The 22,982-nt window shown below is 34.9% G+C and overlaps 1 protein-coding gene and 1 pseudogene across 1 annotated transcript; both read left to right on the top strand.

The window, feature by feature from the left end:
• The first annotated feature begins 9,767 nt into the window (after positions 1-9,767).
• On the top strand, positions 9,768-10,555 carry LOC132366292 (putative tyrosine carboxypeptidase MATCAP2; annotated as a pseudogene).
• A 6,428-nt stretch (positions 10,556-16,983) lies between these two features.
• LOC132366670 (ribose-phosphate pyrophosphokinase 2-like) lies at positions 16,984-18,056 on the top strand. The gene is given in 2 exon segments (XM_059924271.1): positions 16,984-17,166; positions 17,169-18,056. Coding segments are annotated over 2 exon segments (957 nt in total). The 5' UTR covers positions 16,984-17,024; the 3' UTR covers positions 17,984-18,056.
• Positions 18,057-22,982: the final 4,926 nt, after the last annotated feature.

The raw sequence follows: 22,982 nt of genomic DNA, 5'->3' as shown, positions 1-22,982 counted from the left end.
GTAGATGTATTTTTGATGTATTTGTGGGGAGGAAGGTTATCTCCACGTCTTACTCCTCCACCATCTTGAAGGTCCTCCCGAATGAAGAGTTCTAAATTAACTTCTATCTACTGTATGTGTATTGCTTTCCATTCAAATTCTTTAATAGCTGTTCCTCAGAGAGTTTAATGGATGTATCCAAAGTCACACAGGAAGCCAGACTTGGAAGCCAGGTCAGCTTAGCTCAGGCCCCTTCTCACGGGTCCTCAGGTCTCCCACCCGAATGATGTCCTTTCTCAATGCTCTCCATAGATCAAAACATGCCTCCATTCATTTTTCTTCTTCATTCAGCAGTTTTCTCCCATAATGCTGACAGGAGGCGGAACTCAGGTGGTAATGCAAGCAATGGGGATCGGCACGATCAACTGGGCTTTATTCCAGTGATGCAAGAATAGTCCAACATCCACAAATCAATCATTCACACTGAGCCACAGCACTGGTAGTTGTATTAAGAAGTGCCAAGGAAGATGAACTTGGGTCTTGTAGCACTAAACCTAGTGCAATTATCCCTCAGTATCCACAGGAGATTGGTTCCAGTAACCCCCTGCAGATCCTAACAGATCATTTTAATGTCAACGAAGAACGCACAGAATACAATTATGCTTTCACAGTATGGTTAAAGAGCTAACAAGATGGATTGCCTGCTTTTGTAAAAGTGCACAAATAACTCTGACATAATAGCATTCACAGAAAACCCACAGAATTTTAATGTTAATGATATTTTAAAATTCATTATTAATATCAAAAAATATGGAAAATAATATGATACCCTTTTTTAGTATCAGAAATTAAAGGTGTTTAATTTTACAGAAAATATATAAAGTTAGAAGAAACATTTACCCGTGGAGAAAAAAAAGGAGGAAGGACTTTTCAATTATTCTTTAATATATACCAACAACATATTTGATTAAATTTTCTCATTAATATTAAATTAATATATTGTTACACATATAACTTCTACATATGCATAAATTATAAAAATCTCTTTACTGATAACATTTTTGCTTGAAATTTTGAATACGCATCTATTACATGGGTGAAAAAGATAGCATTTATATACATGCAGTTGTAAAATCTGATGAATTAAGAACAATGTAATGAAAGCACACAAAATCTAGTGAACTAAACAAAGGTATTTGATGATCACAAACACTAAATTTTACTTGCAGCTTTTTAAAATTGAAATATAATTACCATATTCTATTTGTTTCAGGTGTATGACAAAATGATTTGATATTTGTGTATATTGTGAAATTATCACCACAATAAATTTAGTTAACATCCATCATCACACATTGTAGCAAATTTTTTTTCTTATGATGAGAACTTTTAAGATTTATTCACTTAGAAACTTTCAAATATTCAATACAATATTGTTAACTATAGTCACCATGCTGTACCTTCAATCCCATGACTTATTTATTTTATAACGGGAAGTTTCTACATTTTTACTACCTTCACCCATTTCCCTCACCTCCGACCCCCTACCTCTGAGAACCACCAGTCTGTCCTCTGTATCTATGAGCTCAGCTGTTTTGCTGTTGCTGTTGTTAGATTCCACATACTGTAAGAGATCATGCAGTATTTGTTTTTCTCCGTCTGACATTTCACTTAGCATAATGCCCTCAAGATCCAAGTTCCAAGGTCAAGATCCATGTTGTCACAAATAGCAAGATTTCATTCTTTTTTGTGGATGAATAGTATTCCATTGTGTGTGTGTGTATCCCACATTTTCTTTATCCATTCATCTAACTGTGGACACTTAGTTTGTTTCCATGTCTTGGCTATTGTAAATAATGCTGCCATGAACATAGGGGTGCATATATCTTTTCGAGTTTGTGTTTTTGTTTTCTTTGGATAAATATCTAGAAGTGGAATCACTGGATCATATGTTAGCTCCATTTTGAATTTTTTGAGGAACGTGCATACTATTTTCCACAGTGGCTTCACCAACTTACATTTCCACCAAGAGTGCACAAGTGTTCCCTTTCCTCCACTTTCTCATCAATGCATGTTATTTCTTGACTTTTTGATAATAGCCATTCTAAATGGCTTGAGGTGATAGCTCACTGGGGTTTAGATCTGCATTTCCTTGACAATCAATGGTGTTGATCACTTTTTCATGTACCTGTTGACCACCTATATGTTTTCTCTGGAAAAATGTCTATTCAGATCCTCTGCCCATTTTTTAATCAAATTGCTTGTCTGTTTGTTTGTTTGCTATTGAGTTGTGTAAGTTATTTATATATTTTTGATATTAACCCCTTATCAGATATGTGATTTGCAAATATTTTCTCCCATTCCATAGGTTTCCTTTTCATTTTGTTAATGGTTTCCCTTGCTGTGTAGGAGCTTTTTAGTTTAATGTAGCCCCACTTGTTTATTTTTGCTATTATTGTTTTTGCTTTTTGTGTCAAATTCAAAAAATAATTCCTAAGACCCATGTCAAGAGTTTGCCACCTATGTTTTCTTCTAGGAGTTTAATGGTTTTAGGTCTTATTCAAGTCTTTAATCCATTAAACATTTGTAGCTTTTGATGACTCATAAAGTTTGCAAATCCAGCATTAAGATGGTTGACCACTTAAGCCACCGAACAGACCTGTAATTACTTTGCTTTTATCTACTAGAACATTTCAATTAAAGATTTCAAAATTTCTTGATTCAAATGAAGTCTATATTATACAGTTCATGTTACATACGGTAGTGTGTCTCATTTCTAATCTCTTCTTTCCTCTCCTCCACACTGCCATCCCATTTTCTTCTAAATATTTTCTCTGGCATTTTTTACAATATTTACTGTATATATATTTCCCATAAATATACCATTTGAGCTTTCTTAATGAAATAGGGCTTTATATTTCCTTTTTTATATTTAATACTGTGTAAATATTCTATGTTTGGAATAATTAAAAACTCCTCTATAAATCTGTAATTGTGAAAGTGTAAAAATTCTGAAATAAAATTTTATTAAGTGATTTTCCTCTAAAACCAATAACCTGTTACTCTGAAAAAGACAATCTTTTCCTCACTGACAGATTTAAATTTGTTGCTCAAGGGCAACACACCAAGAACGATGGTCATTTCATCACAGACATATTATGGTTTGTCTCCCTTTAAACTAGATGCCCAAACCAATAAGGTCCTTTCCTGGGTAGTGTTGCCATATTGTCAAACAGGTTCTGACTTGGTAAAAAACTAAAGTGAAAAAAATTTATTTTTGACTTGTTATGTAGCTCAAGATCAGAAGACGTTCGGCAGCTTTCCAATGCTGACATTAGAGCGAGCATTCCCTTGACTCAGCACATCATTTTCAAGAGTCTGTACACCTTTAAGACATTTTGGCTTGAAGAAAATAAGTAATATATTTTTTCCCCTGTTGCATAATATTTATTTCAACAATAAAGAAGAGTTTCCTTCAAACATTAGGAACAATCTGTATTTCATTTTAGTGCTTGTGTCTTATACTTACATTTCTTTTTGAGTTATTATTTGTGTGATTTTTCCTTTTAGTGTGTTTGGTTGTTATCACTTTCTCATATGTCTCATATGTTAACGAGGCTGAAACTAGTTACTCAGTTATTTTCTGCTTTTCAGAACAGTAATTTGAATAATTAAATAATTAAATTAAATAATTTAAGAATTAAATAATCAAAGTGGTGGTAGACTATCATATATGGACCTATATCTGTACATGGAATGCCTATCTATATCTGTATCAGCATATGGATATCTACACATGCATCTATATATGAGATCTTGCGTTCTCTCTCTCTCTATATATACATTTATATAAATTATTTTACATACATCACTGACAAAGAAATTATTACTTTTATAGCATTCAAGTCACATTTGGGGCATTTTTTAAAAAATCGTTTGTTGACAGAGCAATTCAAATAGAAGAAATAGAAATAACTGAACGTAATATGATATGACTATATTGCCATTATGTTGATTGTTCCACAGCACATAATAATGCTTTATTTGTACTATGCTGTAATTGGCACTTATACATTCCCTTCTCTGAGAGCCCATTAGAAATGCAATTATGCCAAAACATGATGATATATTTCAGCACATGGAATTGAACCTCTGCCTTTGGCAATAGTCCCATGAGGTAAACACAGCTCTGTGAGCAAAATATTTATCAAAGAAAAAAGAAAAAGTAAAAGCTCATTTTACTATTGTACTGTATAGTATTTGCTTCTCAGCTTAGCCCAGTTTAAAAAAAAAAAAAAAAGGGAACAGGCTGATACTTCTCCCTAGAAAGTAATCAGTCAGTGACTGATAAGATCATATTAGCAACAGGGGCAGGCTTATGCTATTAACCATCTTGTGATCTTATCTGCTCCGGATAATTATTTTGCAATGGAAAGCAAGCAGTAAGCAATACCATCAGCCATTATTCATGGTAGGCAGAGGTTGTGTATTCTGCACTCCTTATGATAAGCCATTCTCCTTGTGTTGTTTTAGTGTCAAAGACAATCCCGATGCGTGTCAAAGATAAGCCATGCATTTTGAAACTCTTCATAATACTGTTTCATTTACCTAAGCCACAACCAAAATGATTTACAAACATGAAAAACAGATATTGGAAACAAGATTTAGTGACTTTTAGTTTCTATAATCAGATGTTGATAAAAGTCAACATTATGTTTGTGAGAATATTCTAGAATTCTTATGTCTACCTTACAGTATCTTTACCATAATAATTCCTTAAACTTAAAATATGCCAAGAAACTTATACACTTACTTTATATATTTTAAGAAAAAGACAGAAGCTATTATCACTTTTTTTTTTTTTTTAAGTCTACGACTTTTTTTTTTTTTTTAATTTATGGCTATGTTGGGTCTTCGTTTCTGTGCGAGGGCTTTTCTCTAGTTGTGGCAAGCGGGGGCCACTCCTCATCGCGGCGCGCGGGCCTCTTTATCGCGGCCTCTCTTTTTGCGGAGCACAGGCTCCAGACGCGCAGGCTCAGTAATTGTGGCTCACGGGCCCAGTTGCTCCGCGGCATGCGGGATCCTCCCAGACCGGGGCACGAACCCGTGTCCCCTGCATTGGCAGGCAGACTCCCAACCACTGCGCCACCAGGGAAGCCCTATTATCACTTTTAATATGAAGATACCAAGAGGTGGAAAGGCTATATAGATTGCTGGAGGGAAACACAGCTAAACTAGAACACAGGTTTAAACACCACATGAAGAATAAATTCCACCTAACCAAACTGTATGTATAAACAGCTTGCATTGGAAATACACAACTTGGACATTTTCATGTTATGTGGCAATAAGTAAGGAGGAAATTGGGGAACACAGCATTTGAGAAAAAGAGTCAAAGAATGTTAGACTGTGTGAGAACTCTACAAAAGATTACTATGTTCTGTGAAAAGATTCTTAGCAGTGATATAAAAGATGATTTAATATGTTTTATGATAAATAGAGAAATTTTTTCCTCTTTCCCAAGAATAGAACCTGAAGCTTTGGCAGTAATGCTCTAAGATAGATGTAGAGAAGTCCTTTCTGACTATGGGTTGGATCTTCCTGTTGCAGACACTCAAGAGGAGGTGTGCAATGCTTCAAAGACTCTTTCATTTCTCTCTGGTTGGTATGGGTTACATTATTTAAAACACAGAATTACAAGTATAAAGAATTGGATTTCAAAAATTCCTTTTGGCCTGCTGGAAAACAGGTTGTAAAAACACCTTGTATTGATAGGAAAGGGAAATAAAAGTAAATTTAGACTTTAGGACTGGTCTTTTTATAGCTAATTTGTAATGAATTAATACACATGAAAAGAAAGTTGATATTGCAAAACAATGTAATTACTTTGGATTAAAACAATACATAATTCTAAGAGTAGTTTATAGACAATTCTGTTATACTCTGTATAATTCTTCCTTGAGATTCCCCTCTTTTCTTTCTTAAATAGAATCAGACTATTTGCATTAATTTTAATGGTTCAACTGCTTGATTTCTCCCTGCATGAGACTGCATGCTTCAGTACCTCATACCTGCTGATATAATAATTCATATACTCTCAAGAGGTGTCAAGAAGGGATTTAAAGTAGAAGCAGAAAAAAATATGAACTACAATTAATGATGATCCCCCACCACTTGCTGATGAATAGTAGAACAAGGTCATTCATTTCAACACAGAGGGTCTGCCTTTTCTCTTAATCTTTTCTGGTGCCTCTGGCTCTGGGGGTGTGATTACAAGCTCCTTTGGCACTGCTGGGCAGTACTGAGTAGAATAATACTAAACCCATCCATTAAGAAGTAATAAGGCCATACTATGAAATAATAACTTATTGCATTGTAGTAAACAATGGTACCCAAATATATTGAATATGTTGAAATAATTCATGCAGTATTCAAAAATATACAGTTTATAGAAAAATTTATACCGATTGATTAGGAACATGGCTACAAATATCAGAAAAGATGTACCAACTCACTCAAAGAACTAAAATTTTAGCATACTTTTAAATTTTCAAGGATTTAACAAAATACATTGCTCTTGTTTCTCCTCAATGAACATTTCCCCACCAAAATTATCCACCTAACAATGAACACAAATGTGTGAAGTGACTTTTTTCATAATTTTAGAACAAGAGGTTTCCTTGAATGTCATAGAACAGTTCTGCCTGCATGTCTTAGATGCTTTTTATTATTTATGGAAATATGTCATAAAACTGCCAATAACATCTCCTGAATTTGTTGTTCTATTCCGTTTCCCCAGGGGAAAGCGCATAGGTAACAGGATCCATCCTCAAATCGCCCTTATTGCTGTTTTTGTAAGTGATCTCAACAATAACAAAAAAATGACTGTAGAATATTCACTGTTTAACTTACATCCACTGGCCATTTTGTGGTATTTAAAAAATAAAAGACATGCACTAGTTGATACAATATTCCCTGTACTTATTTCCAGAGTATTTGAATTTTTGAAGTGGCTAGTTGTCAAATTTGTGAGCATTAAAATCACTTTAAAAATCAAAAAGCAATTAGTCACTATTTAAACTATAGAGAAATACTTCAACTGACCAAGGATTGGGCACTGTATCACCATGACAAATGGATGAGAGTGTCACTCCTCCCTCCAAGTGACATGTACACGTCAAGTAAGAATTCTAATGTCAGGATCAAAGAAAAGACCACTTCACTAGTGTCCCATTATGACGTGACACCCATACTGGGCTCAAACATGCCACAGACTATTATCAACCTATCAAACTGACTTTGAATTATTAAACAGATGTTGAGACTATGCAAATGAAAGGATAATCATATGCCTTTGATTAGTTGATATAAACAGATAACATGAAATAGTATATTTTAAAAATCTATACCTTTCTTTTCATTTTAAATCTCTAGAAACCCCCATTTTGACAGTTTTCTCATTCTCAATTATTTGGTAAGTTAAGTAGTTAGCATATATTCCAAAATGTCACACTGGTGAAATCTTTGGGACTTTAAACAAAAATGTCTACTTGCCAGCTTTCTCATTAAGTGGACTCAATGTGGGATTAAGGATGTTATTTTTCATTTTTGATATAAGCACAATTCAACTGGCTACATGATTGCAATTCACATTATTCTTTCCTTTATCGCATGTAAATGTATTCATTATACATTTTTGTGGAGTGAAAAAGAAAAAAAAGGATAGAATGACATATCATTGTCAGTATAATAAAATGGATCTTCTTAGCCAATTAATATTTTCTTTTGTCTCACATCTCAAATATAATTTTAGTTGGCATCTATGTCTGAGCATATATACATCTCACTACCGAATCGTGACAAGGATCGCCACTGAACTAACTCAGAAACTCATCGTAAGTCCTTATCAAGTCAATTTCTATGTGGTCACTTTTTATAGTTGTAATTTGTTGAAATCTCACGGGCCTTTCACATTTCCAAAGCTGGTAGATGACAATTAAACTTAGTTTCAAGCTCAAGTGTAGGAATTAGTTTTAAATCACTAAATCAGCCCTTACATTCACTATGGAATCTACTGTATGAGTTCCATAGGTTCAACACACTCATCGATCTACTGGAGGGAGGTTGTAGTAGCTTCAGGCACCTTCATTGCCCTGTCCAATGTCAGTACAGCCCTCTGATCATATCTGTTTGTGAAACAGAATTGTAACAATCCTGCTGTACACACTAAGAGACTTGGCAATTGTTAATACCTCAGTAAGGATTTCTTTATTTCTATTTTATCTGCCCTTTCTCTCCATAAATGCATCATTCAAAATACCAAAACTTTTCTAAAATATTTCTTAATATTTATTTTGATTTGATAATTACTTTCCACATTAAAATTAATTGATACAAAGTGTATTATTGTGATCAATTTTACTCCCTACTTCCCTACATTCATTCATTCAATCATTCAACAAAAAGTTTAAAAGTTATTTACTGCATAGTAGGTGAGGCATACTCATAGATAATTGGGAGGTATCAGTGACCAAAAGAAAAATAAATATATAACAGTTATTTAATTTTTATTCTTTTTCATGATTTATTCCCATTACAAATAAACTATATATGGAAATACCTTCTTACATGTAACAGCCATTTGTATTTCATTTATTATAAAATATGTTTTGCCCATCTTTCTGTTGAGTTGTGGTCTTTGTTTTTTCATTTGGTACTACTGCTTTATTTAATCAGAATTTATTTATTTAATGCTACCTGTTGTACACATTGCAATTTTTTCCAGTTTGTGTTTTTGAAATTGATTTTCTTTCCAGTAATATTACTGCTATTCAGATAACTTTAGAGTAGCCATCGGTACCAATTTTTATGTGTGGGGTTTGGGGTTTTGTCTCTTGCTAAACACAACCATCCACACGCTGGTATTTTTTCAAATAATTTGGTGATTTCATTTTTATGTTTAAGTCTCTGATGCAACCAGAATTTTTGATGATGTAAAAATCTGAAGTTAAGATAATTCTATATATTCACCAGGTTTTTAACCGTTTTTTCTAGCAATGTTACTTTGCAATTTTCTCCCGAATGCTTTGAAATTCTACCTATATTTAGTGCTATAATTCTGTTATGTATTTAGATAAATTTCTAACTATTCTTTTTTCCCCACTTTCCTGTCTGTCTACATATATGCATAGTAGAAAACAATTTTAATTATAGTAGCATTACAATGTAGCTTAATAATGCAGGAAAAAAAGTCTCCACTGTCTCCCAATTTTTCTTTTACTGAAATTTGCTAGAAATTCTTGTATATTACATGATAAAATCAACTTTGTTTATAATTTACACACAATAAAATGCACATCTTTTACATGCAGAGTTTGATGAATTTCGGCTAAGTGATACAGTCATGTAACCACCATAAAAATCAAGTTAGATTATCCCCAGTGTTCCCTGGTGTCCCTTCCTAGTCACCTTAACAGGGCGTTGAACAACCACTAATCTGTGTTGTCATTAAAAATTTTATTTGACTCTTCCAAAGTGTCATATAAATAACATTATACAGAGTACCTTCCAGCACCTGCGGGCTGGAGGGAACGCTGCTCGCAGCTCTCTGTCAGCACGTCTTCGTCTGTCCTTACCGGCCTTATCCTGCACCCGGTCGCCGAGAGCAACCTTCCTACGCGACCCCGCGTCTGAGGCACGGCCGCAGGCTAGAGGCCGCCCTCGCGGTTCCTGTCTGGCCCTCTCCCCCAGCGCCCGCGGAGCCCGCCGCCCGGGGCCTCATTGGGACGATGCTGGAGTCCATTCGCGTGACGGAAAAGCTTCACTGGCCTGAGCAAGAACTGGCTAAGAAGTCTATTCTAAATGCAGAAGAGTCCTTGATCATTGACAGCAAAAGAAGCATGGCACATTTATCTCCTGGAATACTACAGGACATTTTCACAACTGGAACCAGTAGTTACAATGTCCTACTACAGAGCAAAGAGGAGAAAGCATCATTCACAAAAACAGTCTTCCTCCACCTACTCCAAAAGATGTAGAACACCCAGCAAATCGCATAGCTCTTCACGTAGCTGTGCCTGTGATGTGCAGTGGTACTTGGTACTGCGTAGAAAGGCAGCCTGCTGTTTTTGTCACTAGTTCAGTGTCAAGTCCTGTAAAGTTCACACATGGTATCTCTGTTACAGGAAACAGCATAGTACTGCCACCTACACCCAAAAATGAAAGAAAGGTCAAGCGATGCCATTTCTCTACTCTTCCAAAGCCAAAGCCGCAGTCTCAGCTGTCTAGAAGTTTTGAAAAAGGAGATGAATTTTCTGGAAGGAAATTTTGTATACTGACTGCTATAAAGCCCACCAACTTGGAGAAAGAAAAAGTGAGACTCTTTAAGTCTGACTCCACCTACAATCCTCAGTTTGAACATGCTAATCCTTCTCTGCTAAGTGTGTTAGCCAAGCACAACAGAGCAACTGACCGGTTTCTTACGCAGGTAAAATGCTACTTCAGTAGTGGTATTTCATTTTATGTAATGAAAACAATTATTTGCCATCTTATAGAAAGCCAAAAAGAGTTGTTTTAAAATATTCCAATTATTTATAGTTAACTCCCATCCAGAACATGTAAATATGTGACAAGAAATCTCCAGGTGAGTGTCACGGCTCATACGTAAACTACTTTGCACTAATCAAAATCTACAAAGAATCTATTATATAGACGTTGTGTCAGGAAGCAACTATATTAGGAAAAAGCTTCAGATTCTGGTTCCAAGCTTTCATTTGGGAGTTACAAACTTATGGCCCATTCGTCAGCCCACAGACAAGTGTTTGTGTTTTCTTTTTGATTTTGAATGCCTTAGATGGAGCATGCAGTATCTCTGGTTCTCCCTGTTATATTACATTCTCAGCTTGCTTAGGCCCCTAAAGGCATTTTGGGGACTAGGCTTGATACTTGCCAAAGAACTTTTTAATGCTTTACTGAAATTGTTAATAATCATCAAATACTTAAGTACTCATTTAAAGAATAATGGAATTTTAAAAATCATCTTCAAGGTTAGCAAATCATGATGTGGATGGTATAAGCAACACCTTCCAAATTGCTCAATTTAGATACTTAGCACATAGTTTTGTGTGTTAAGGTCTTAATAAACTTCAAAATCCACTTTATTTGAGGAGAAATTGGCTGATGTTTACCTTCAGGGCACAGAGTTGAGATCATAAAAGCAGACTACATTTGGTTAAATTAACTTGGTACAGGTTCTTATAATGCATTAGGTTCAACATGGCTTTGCCAGTGATTGAAAATCTGTCTGTAGGCTAGGTAAAGCTGCATGATTCCATTTGACTGTGGCGAATGCCCTATTTCAGCATTTTGCTGCAGTGCAAGTTCTTTGGACTTGCGGCCAGCAAATTTATTGTTTGTTATAAATTACATGGAATCTGACCAGTCCTTTAAAGCCATTATGTAAAGCTTATTTTAAGATTAAAATAATTTTAATCTTGCTATTTATTTTCCTTTGTTAGAAGAAACCTTTTCTACTGCTTCTGTTGTTTGAAGGTACCCACCCCCCCCCCTTTCTTTAATTGGAGTGTAGTTGATTTACAATGATGTGTTCGTTTCAGGAGTACAGCAAGGTGAATCAGTTATACACATACACACTCTTTTTTAGATTCTTTTCCCATATAGGTCATTACGGAGTAATGAGTAGAGGTCCCTGTGCTATGCGGTAGGTCCTTATTAGTTATCTATTTTATATATGGTAGTGTGTATTACATTCCCTTTTTATTGAAATATGCTGAGATTGTGCTAGCACTAATAAAAATGTCAGCTATTTAAAAAAGTAATAATATTATACAGTTTTCCCTAATTTGTTTCTGACCACTCACGCTCAGCATCATGCTACGGAGATTCATCCATCCATGTTGTTGTGTGTATCTATAATTTTTTTTTTTTTTGCTAATTAGTATTCCATTGTACGAATATAACATAATTTATATAAGCTTTCACCTGTTGATAGAAAAAGTCTGGGTTGTATTTACATGCATGTTTAACTTTCTAATAAACTATCAAGCAGTTCTCCAGAATTGTACAATTTTGCATTCCCACCACCAGTGGATGAGTTTTCCCATAGCTCCATATTGATGCTAACAACTGGTATTCTCAGTCTTTTTAGTATCAGCCATTCTGATGGATATGTCATGGTACTTTATTATGGTTACAAATCGCATTTACCTGATGACTAGTAATGTTGAAAAATTTGATGTAATTAGCCTTTTTTATATTTTTTACGTTAGATGTCATCTCAAATATTTTGCCTATTTTGATTTGGTAATAATAAACACTCTTCTCTTATTCCTGCTTTTAACAAGAATATTAATACTGGGTAACATCATGTGATACTTATGTTATAATGTTACAATATTAGCTTACCAATCTATCTAATATTGTTAAGGAAAATGGCAGTTAACTTTTATTGTGTTAGTTCAATATCAAGGAGGTTTTATTTTTGATTAATCATATAGTTGTTTATAATCTTCAATTTTGTATTGTCAAGGGAGCTGTAATAGAGCAAAATAATAGTGGATCTGACAGGTTTATGTATCATATTCAGGTAGTGTGCCCAGGGTTAGTATGGGGTCTCTCAATTCATTAAGACCCATGTCTCTTTCATTTTGTTCTACTGTATTCAACTTGTAGATTGTTTAAAATGTTCCATAATGTTTGTTCTTGATCATGTCACCAGGTCTGTATCTATACTATCATCTTTTTCAAATTATTATGTTTCTTCTATTTGTGATTATTTTCCTGGTATCCTCTTGTATTTTAATTCTTCTGATCCATGAACACAGCATATCTTTCCATTTATTGTGTGTCTTCTTCAGTTTCTTTCATCAATGTCACGTAATTTTCAGTGTAAAGATCTTTTACATCCTTGTTTAAATTTATTCCTAAATATTTTATTACTTTTGATACAATTGTAAATGGAATTGTTTTTCTTTGTTTCTTTTTCAGATAGTTCATTGTTAATACATAGAAATACAACTGATTTTTGCATATGGATTTTGTATCCTTCAACTTTACTGAATTCATTAATTGGCTCTAACAATTTTTTGGTGGAGTCTTTAGCATTTTCTATATATAAGATCATATCATCTGCAGAGAAAATTTTACTTCTTCCGTTCCAATTTGGATGCCTTTTATTTCTTTTTCTTGCTTATTTGTTCTGCCTATGGCTTCTAGTACTATATTGAATAAAATTGGTGAGAGCAAGCCCCCTTGCCTTGTTCTTGATCTTAGCGGGAAATCTTTCAAACTTTCACCATTGAGTATGATGTCAACTGTGGATTTGTCATATATGGCATTAATTATGTTGAGGTAGGTTCCTTCTATAACCCATTTATCGAGAGTTTTTATCTTGAAGGGATGTTAAATGTTGTCAAAAGCTTCTTTCTGCAACTATTGAGATTTTTATTTTTCATTCTATCAATGTGGTTATCAAATTTATTGATTTGCATGTGTTGAACCATGCTTGCATCCAAGGGATGAACCCCACTTGATCATGGTGTGTGATCCTTTTAATGTACTGTTGAATTCAAGTTGCTAGTATATTATTGGAAAGTTTTGCGTCTATATTCATCAGGGATATTGGGCTGTAGTTTTCTTTTCTTGTAGTGTCCTTATCTTGCTTTGGTATTTGAGTAATAACGCTGGCCTCATAAAATGAGTTTGGGAGTACTCCCTCCTCTTCAATTTTTTAGAAGAGTTTGAGAAGGATTAGCCTTAATTCGGCTTTAAATGTTTGATAGAATTCACCAGTGAAGCCATCTGGTCTTGAACTTTTCTGTGTTGGGATTGAATCAGTAAGGAAACTGATGCAATCTCCTCACTTGCTTCTGGTCTGTTCAGTTTTTCTATTTCTTCATTTCTTCATGATTCAATTTTGGTAGGTTGTATGTTTCTAGAAATCTATCCACTTCTTCTAGGTTATTCTATTTGCTGGTGTATAATTTTCATGGTTGTCTCATGATGCTTTGTATTTTGGTGATGCCAGTTGTAATTTCTCCACTTTCATTTCTGATTTTATTTGAGTCTTCTTTTTTCTTAATCTAGCCAAAAGTTTATCTATTTTGTTTACCTTTTTTTAAAAAAACAGCTTTTAGTTTCATTGATCTTTTCTATTGTTTTTCTGCTATTTATTTGTGCTCTAATCTTTGTTATTTCCTTCCTTTTGCTAATTTTGGGCTTAATTTGTTATTTTTTCTCTAGTTCCTTGAGTTGTAATGCTAAGTTGTTTATTTGTGATCTTTCTTTTTTCTTGTTAGGCATTTATCACTATAACTTACCTCTTAGAACTGCTTTTGCTACATCCCATAATTCTTGTATGTTGTGTTTCCATTCTCATTTGTTTCAAGATGTTTTTTGATTTCCCTTTTGATTTCTTCTTTTACCCCTTGCTTGTTAAGGAGTGTGTTGCTTGATTTCCATATCTGGTCTGCAGGAACTAGTCTAGAGAATAGGTAGTGGGGGCCACCTTGGTGCTGTTCTAGCCAGGAAACTGGTTTGGCAGATGCCTGCCAGGAGGCCAGATTTACAGGGTCTGGTTTGGAGCCCTGGGCCACGGGAGCTGCCTGGGACCAGGGGAGCCAGATTGTGCAGGGATGGGCCAGGAGGCATGAGTTACAGGAGTCTAATGGGAGCTTCCCAACTAAAGCTGTAGGAGTTGGCCTTGTGCTAGAGCTGGCCAACATTGGGGTCTGCAGTGAATTCAGCTGCTCATTTCACTCTTCTTTTCCCATGGTGTGTCTCTCAGTGCTGGGCTCCCTGAGTTTAAGCGTGGGCTGAATGATGGTGATAACATGGATCTATCTCTTTTATACTCTTCGATGCCTATTTCTGTGCTTTATCTGGGTGCTATAAATCCTCACCTGGAATCCCTAGCTCTTTGTGAAAGTATTTTTTTGCATGGATAGTTCAAATCGATGTTTTGGGGAGGGGGCAGTGCTAGAAATTCCTATACCACCATCTTGCTGATGTCACTGCATACATTCTTGTTTCTCAGTTGACTAAAACTATTTGTGCAGCAGTTTTTCTTAAAATGAGAAGATTCTCTAAAAGTTTCATCATGTTTGAAAATATTTTCCTTTTGTTATTATATTTAAACATGGTTTCACTCAGTTTAAAATTCTTTGGTCACTCTTTCTTTCCCCAAAGACCTTATAGTCATCGTTCATTTTCTTCTAGCTCTGAATTCCCAATTTTAATATCTGAATTCAGACAACTTTTTTTTTTTTTTTTTTAAGTTAGGAGATAACTTTTACTCCCTGTACTTTCAAAGGATTTATTCTTCATCTTACAAACATGGCACAGTTTTTATTGGTATCCAGCATTTCTTATTTGGAATAGTATATGATACATTGTGTTATATACATTTTTAATTGAAGTATAGTTGATATACAGCGTTGTGCTAGTTTCAGATGTACAGCAAAGTGATTTAGTTTTACATATTTATGTATGTTACATTCTGAAGTCTTCATATATTTTTGGAATATTTTGTCATATTTTTTAGTATTTCTGTAACCAGCTTATTTGTCTCTCTTCCTCAAAGATATCAATTATGGATATATTGCGGATACAGATATATGGAGTATACCTGACTATCATGCACATCTAAGAAATGTCTCTGTAAACAACTTAACTTTTTGCTTATTCCCCTCTATTCTGCTCACTTACACTTGAGCTCATGTTTATTTTCATTAACTGTATTGAGCTAAATCATTCTCTTTTTTGAGGCCTTAAAAGAAATCTTTATTTCTGCAATACTTTTATAGTCTCTTCCTCTTTTTTTCTGAACTTTTCTAGCTTATATTCTATACTTTTAGAATTCTAAACTTTTTTCCTAAGAACTTTAAATTATGTATTTTATTGACATATAATTTTTCAAAGAAATCTCTGTACATGAATTTAATGTAATGTATGAGAAAAATTTTGTGTGTATAGTCTTCTTTGTGCTGTCTTATTGGTCATCTATTATCCCTATAGAATTTTTTATACCTGATATGATAGGTCCACTTCTATTATTACTCATTTTAAATGGAAATAATTATTCCTGAACCAACCAAGTATCTTTAGGGCTATGCTCCAACCTGTGAGAAAATTTTCCTGACTCACGGTAAATGCATGAACGATGGAAGGGTAGCAGTGCTATTTGTGTGTGTGTGTGTGTGTGTGTGTGTGTGTGTGTGTTTGTGACAGAGAGAGAGAGAGATCACTGAAATTATTAGATCCAAGCAGTTGCATGGATGGTTATATAGTTGAAAGCTTAGGAGAGAGATGTGGGGAAAGTCACTCCACCCAAAAAAGATCAAGTTGCCCCTGAAAATTCAAACTGTATATTCAGTATAGAAAAAATAATATAGTTAATTATTATAGTATGACAAAGTCCTAGTTTTTAAATTGAAGAGCTATATATCATGACAGAATAACTTCAGAATCAATCCATCAGTAGGATTTAAGCTTTCTATTTGTTTAATTATGATTTATTTACCTAAATGTTTATGTTATTTGGAATATTTTTTAATAATCCAATTTAGCATTGACAGATAGAATTTAGATTTTAAATCTTCTTACATTTAAATTATTAATTAAGTTAAATTTTTAAAATTTATACTTAATATCCATCCATGTATAATCAAGATTTGTTTTTTATACAGTTATTTCGATATTTTGTTACAATTGATAAGGATATAATTTCATTATCTCCCATGACTGTCCTGATGTATGAGCCAAAAGTTTCTTTCTGACAAATCCATAATAGTTGTTATACTTTTACTAATGAATAGTTTGGTAAAGGAATACGTATAAATGCATAAGAAGTTAAAGCCTTTATTGTACGTTGGATTTATAAAACAAACACCTTGTATTATATAGCTTAAAAATACAAAGAGCTCTGCTCCTCCCAGTGTCCGCCAGTCGCTCTTTCCAGCTCTCCCCACAGGTCCCCGTGTCACCGCCGCCTCCGCCGCCCCGCGCCGCTTGGAGCCCCGCGCCTGACCATGCCCAACATCATGCTCTGCAGCGGCAGCTCGCACCAGGACCTGTCCCAGCGCATGGTTGACCGGCTGGGCCTGGAGCCGGGCAAGCTGGTCACTAAGAAGTTCAGCAACCAGGAGACCAGCGTCGAGACTGGCGAAAGTGTGAGGGGGAAGATGTGTACATCATCCAGAGTGGCTGCGGAGAAGTCAACGGCAACCTGATGGAACTCCTCATCATGATCAACGCCTGCAAGGTCGCGTCATCCTCCAGGGTGACCGCCGTGATCCCGTGCTTCCCGTACGCCCGCCAAGACAAAAAGGACAAGAGTCATGCTCCGATTTCAGCGAAACTTGTGGCCAATATGCTCTCAGTCGCTGGGGCGGATCACATCATCACCCTGGACCTGCATGCCTCTCCGATCCAGGGGTTCTTTGATATCCCCGTGGATAACTTGTACGTGGAGCCCGCGGCCCTGCATTGGATTCGGGAGAACATCACCGAGTGGAGAAACTGCATCACTGTTTCACCTGACGCTGGGGGCGCCAAAAGGGTCACGTCAATCGCACACAGGTTGAATGTGGAATTTGCCTTGATTCACAAGGAGAGGAAGAAGGCAAAGGAAGTGGACCAGATGGTGCTGGTGGGCGATGTGAAGGACCACGTGGCCATCCTTGTGGATGACATGGCCGACACATGTGGCACCATCTGCCATGCTGTGGACAAGCTACTCTCAGCCGGAGCCACCAAAGTTTATGCTATCCTTACCCATGGGATCTTCTCTGGGCCAGCTATTTCCAGAATAAATAATGCCGCCTTTGACGCTGTTGTTGTGATAAACACTGTCCCCAGAGGACAAAATGAAACACTGCTTAATGTCAAGATTCAGGTTATTGACATTTCGATGATCTTGGCAGAGGCGATTCAAAGGACCCACAGCGGTGAATCTGCATCTTACCTGTTCAGCCACGTCCCACTGTAAATCCAGGATGTGAGGTGTGGAAGCAAGACTGCTCTGGCTTCTGACTTGCGTGCATTTGTCTGATTTTCTAGCTTTAGGACTAAGCAGTTATATTGATGCAAAAGCATCAGATCTTTGTATACTCCGAGGTCCACTGTTTTCTCCCTCTTAAAACTCTCGACCATTTATTTTCAGTTTGGTGGGGAGGGCAGTGGTTATTTGATCTTTAAGTGAACACTCTTAAATGAGAAATGTTTTTGTTACCTTGATTTGTTCTGATACGTGACCTTTTTTTCCTTTGTTCTATCAGTGCTTTGAGGCCACAACTTTCAAGCTTATAATTCCATTGTGGAAGTTCATAGTTTATGTATTTCAGGGTTACCAAAGGTCACCTCAGATTAAAGCCTCTGTGTAAATATAAAATGATAATGCCTATGGACATTTGGGTGAAACCCTGTAGAGAATTAGCCTTTTACTTCTGAGTGAACCTTAGAGAATTTATAATACCCTGAATTTTGAGTATTTGTTTTAGTGATCAGGTTTCCAATAAACCATTTTGGTTATCATGCTTAATTTGGACCAAATTTTATGTCGCTGAAGATGGCCACTGACACGTTTATTTCTGGTAAACATTAGACATATCAGAGGCAATGCAGTTCAGTAGTTTTTTATTGCCACTTCTAAAAAACATAACTGTCATTTATCTGAAATACCTTGTTCTAAAATTCCAAAATTATGTTCAGCAATAGAGCTGATTGAGAAATTGTTTTGAGAAAGTCTGCAAGTTCACTGTCACACTCACGCTCTGTCCATCCCAGATGCACCTCATGTTCTGCCATCTTGTCTTTCTTAATGTCCTGTTTTTAGCTCTAGCTTTTACTTTGCCTTTTTTCCAAGAGTTTCATGTTGTGGATTTCCATCACAACAAAGACTTCTTTCCCTAAATCCCCTCATATTTACTAGTCTGATCTCTGTTTTGCTTTTGACATGATAAAAAGGTGAATTTTTTGTGGGTGCCTCCAAATACATATTTAAATATTATCTCCTTAGTGTTGATTTCATGGTCTTTTGCCTTTTGTAATCACAAGTAGCAAGCCTCCTAGGCAACGGATTATTTTAACTAAAGCTGTTAAATGAAAAATGTGGGTGAGAAAGGCCTACAAAAAAAGGACAAATAAATAAACATTAGTTGCTCCATGAAGTTAATGTTCAAATGGTGGCCCCAGGAGTGATGGTGGAGGGAAGATAGCTTTATCCACAGGTGGCTTTTGACGACTTCTGAGTGAGGTGCCCCCATCCCTGGTGGTAGGTGGCAAGCATCGACTCTGAATTTTCCTAAGTGCACGTTGGTGGATAACCAACTGAGTGCTTCCTCCCCCAAAGAAGAAAATGTCCCTGCACAGACAAAGCCCAGGAATAATAAATAACAATCTCCTCCTTCTGCTGAATCTCAAAACTTGAAGAGAAGAAAGTCTCTGATCTAAATTCTGTGGGTGGAAAAATGAAATCTATTTCAGTTGTTAACAAACCTGAATAGCAATCTTTAAGGTGTCAAACTTCACTACAGCAGAGGTTGAATCAAAGTTTAAAAGTATCATTTTAGTCACTGCAGAGACTAGCATTCTTCTGTACCTTAAGAGGGCTTTTGAGAAAACATCACAGTGTAGCCTGGTTAAGGTCAGCTATGCAATACGATGGACTCTATCTAGACAAGAGTTGATTTGAGATAGGTAAAGAGCCTGTTTAGATGTATGTAATTTTTATTTTTGACAAACGAGTGTTATCTGTATTTCTTGAAATTTCTATGCATAGAGAAATGAAAATGTAGTTATGAACGCACACAGGTAGACAGCTTGGCATCCCAGTGTAGACGTGTTGACAATGACTAAAACCAGTTGGTTTAAAGGTAGTCATTTCATCTAAGATTTAAGAGTCTAACACATAGAGCTAGTTTTAAAATAATGATCTTCAGATAAAGATATAAAAATCGATATTGTCATTCTCTGAATTAAGAACTGATTGTTTCTATGGTTATTTATCTCCACTTTTGTATTTTAAAGTACTTCTGGTACATCTATCAACTAAATAGAGTAGACTTAGCCCTGCGCAGTGGCAATGTAGACCTTAACTATTTGATGGTCCAGTTCAAAAAAGATGAAGACGGCCTTGAGAGCAGCTTAATCCCAGAACTTGAGTCCCTTGCTGCTTATGCGGAAACATTTTAGTGAAACCACCAAATATATTGGTCCTGTCTGACTCTGCTGCATGGCGGTTGATTTGGCGTACATCTAGCCAAAATAGGGAGTCAGAGAAATATGAATATACCAAAGTTGCTCAGTTTCCAACTTAAATTACATTAACCAACTTAAAGAGATTTGTATTATAACATTCCCTTGGTAGATATGATGTCAAATAGATTCAGGAACTACATCATTTGCAGTGCTTGTATTGCTTTATAATATAGGATTCGAAGATCTTCCAACACTGTACTAAAAACATTCCAATAAAATCATGTTCCTTCTTTCAAAAAAAAAAAAATACAAAGACAGATATCTAAATAATTAGTCAAGTTTGAACTTGTCATGGACACAATAACATACCCACTGGTCACTGTTAGCTTACTACAACCTACTTCATGGTGACTTTTTTTTTTTTTTTTACTGAATTTATTTTTAACTGAATTTTCATTTTTACTCTAAGAAAAAAAAAAGCTATATAAAAAGATCCACTGACCCTTAAAAAAACATGATAATTGTCAAGTCTTGTAGGTTTTTCTTAGGAACACAGTTATTTTCTAGTTATAGATCTCAACATTTACTTTTTAAAATCTATAAAAATGGCATCAAATGATTTCCTGATAATTTCATTATAATAATAAACTTCAGAATTGATGCCTGGAGTATAAATTTAATTTTTGCTCAAAGTTAGTCTGGTAAGTTTATTTTTTTGTCTAGGAAGCTTACAGAGATTAATTTTATTGGTTCCCTCTCCCACACCCCCAGATACATAATGATGGAAACTACAATATTATTTTGAACACATGTACTTAAATAACCATTTAAAACTCAACATAGAACTAAATGGATACAAAGTATTTTCAGATTTGAGTGTGGACTTGTGTTATTTCTCTTCAAAGATCTAAATGCTTTCAGAAGTTTAAACTATCAGGTTTCCCTGCCCTAAAACTCAATGATAAAATTTCCAAAAAACTGAGCAGTCAGGAATCAATATTTTACTTTGGTCACTACAATTTCATAATGTATTAAACATTTGGATTCCATTTTACTAGAAAATGATCACAAATGTATTAACCAATATATTTTTGTGAATTTCAGCTCAAGAGTTATGTTTTAAAAATTCAAATATATGTGTTGTAGACAGGCCAAAATGTAATGTATCATGTGCTATCTTCAACTTCTATTTTGGCACTCAGTAATCTTGACAGTATGGTAGAAAAGAAACAGAGATAACACTCTTGTTTAGAGTGTGACAATATTGATTATGGATTTTTTTCTTTAATCACTTTATTATCATGAAAATAATATTGAACATATGACATATAGGAAGACCTTTGTCATCCCACCTCCTTAACATTGATTCAACAGTTAACACTATGAATAAGAGTTGGAATGATGGTCTGAATTTTGTAAATGATGTTGACAAATATATTGGGCCTTAACAAAATATAACAAGTTCTATATTTCATATTTACATAATGCCTTTTTAATTTTGAGCTCTGAGCATTTTAAAAGCATATTTTCCATATTATTTTTCTCTGATAAATCAATTATTTTATTCACTAATAAATTTTTTTTTTACACAGAGAGAAAGTATATTCTGGAAAAGTAACTGAACTCCTAACTTCTGGGCAAAATAATCACGTGATATAAATGTTAAAGATGTAAAAATCATAGGCAGTATATAGTATAAATACATTGAAACATCTTATAGAGGTTTTAAATTAAAGGTGAATACTTGACATTCTGTACTAGAAAAGAGTATTAAGATATAAATGATTAATGTAAATACACTTTATTTATATAACCATTTCATAAATTTGAAAGAAATAAAATTTAAATCAAAGATATTGCACAGAAAGTGATTAAATTAAATTTTTACAAAATTAGGGTAAATAGTGTATTGGTTAAATATGAAAGTATAAACAGGATCTAAAGGATACCTCTTCAATCAGGAAATTAAAACTTCCAGGTTTGATGAATAATGTTTGCAATATAAAATTATATGAAATGTGAAAGCAGAAATTAGGAAACTTATGAAAATCATTACACATGAAGCAACCTTGAAATTCTATTCCTTCTATATTCCTATCTTATTCTGACTTCCTTAATGAAAGCTCATAAAATTCTCATATTGGATAATAAATGGGATCGGCAGAGAGAAAAATGGATATAATGACAAAGAAAAGATTTATTAGAGCAAGCTGAGACTTATCTCTTTTGAATTCAGTTCAGTTAAACTAGTATACGCTGGGCTTGTGCTATGTGTTATTTACTTTTCCAGGTGCTAAGTAGTCAAAATAAAAATATTGATCCTATCCTCATGTTCAAGAACATTAGAGGTGAGATTCAGACAATATTGACTGAACAGACAAAAAGAGAAATTTGTAAATGGTTAAGCTTCTTGAATTTTGACAAGAATTGCTTCCAAACGGTTAAATGTGCCTTAAATCCGTATACATTTGATGTGACTAACAGTCATGATATCTAATTACAACGTATCCACTACCACCCCTTTCTACTGTGACAGTGAGAGTCAATCTTTTTCCTTACACTCTAAAAAAATATTAAAAACTAGCATGCATGAAAAGTTTTCAGACACAGAACAGAGACAAAAATTTCAGAATATTATTATTTTGTTCACTTGCCTATCAGACCATATGTAAATTATATCTTGGAAGAGAGTGGCCATGACTCTATAGGACCAGGCTCTGGAAATAACAGAGGCAGGTTATTCACCCAGACTCTTTCCAGGTAACAGTAGAATTACGGCATGGAAAATA

This window comes from Balaenoptera ricei, chromosome 5 (assembly GCF_028023285.1).
Source record: "Balaenoptera ricei isolate mBalRic1 chromosome 5, mBalRic1.hap2, whole genome shotgun sequence".
Taxonomy (NCBI): Eukaryota; Metazoa; Chordata; class Mammalia; order Artiodactyla; family Balaenopteridae; genus Balaenoptera; species Balaenoptera ricei.
Note: the sequence above shows the minus strand (reverse complement) of the source record. Positions and strands in the feature narration are given on the sequence as shown.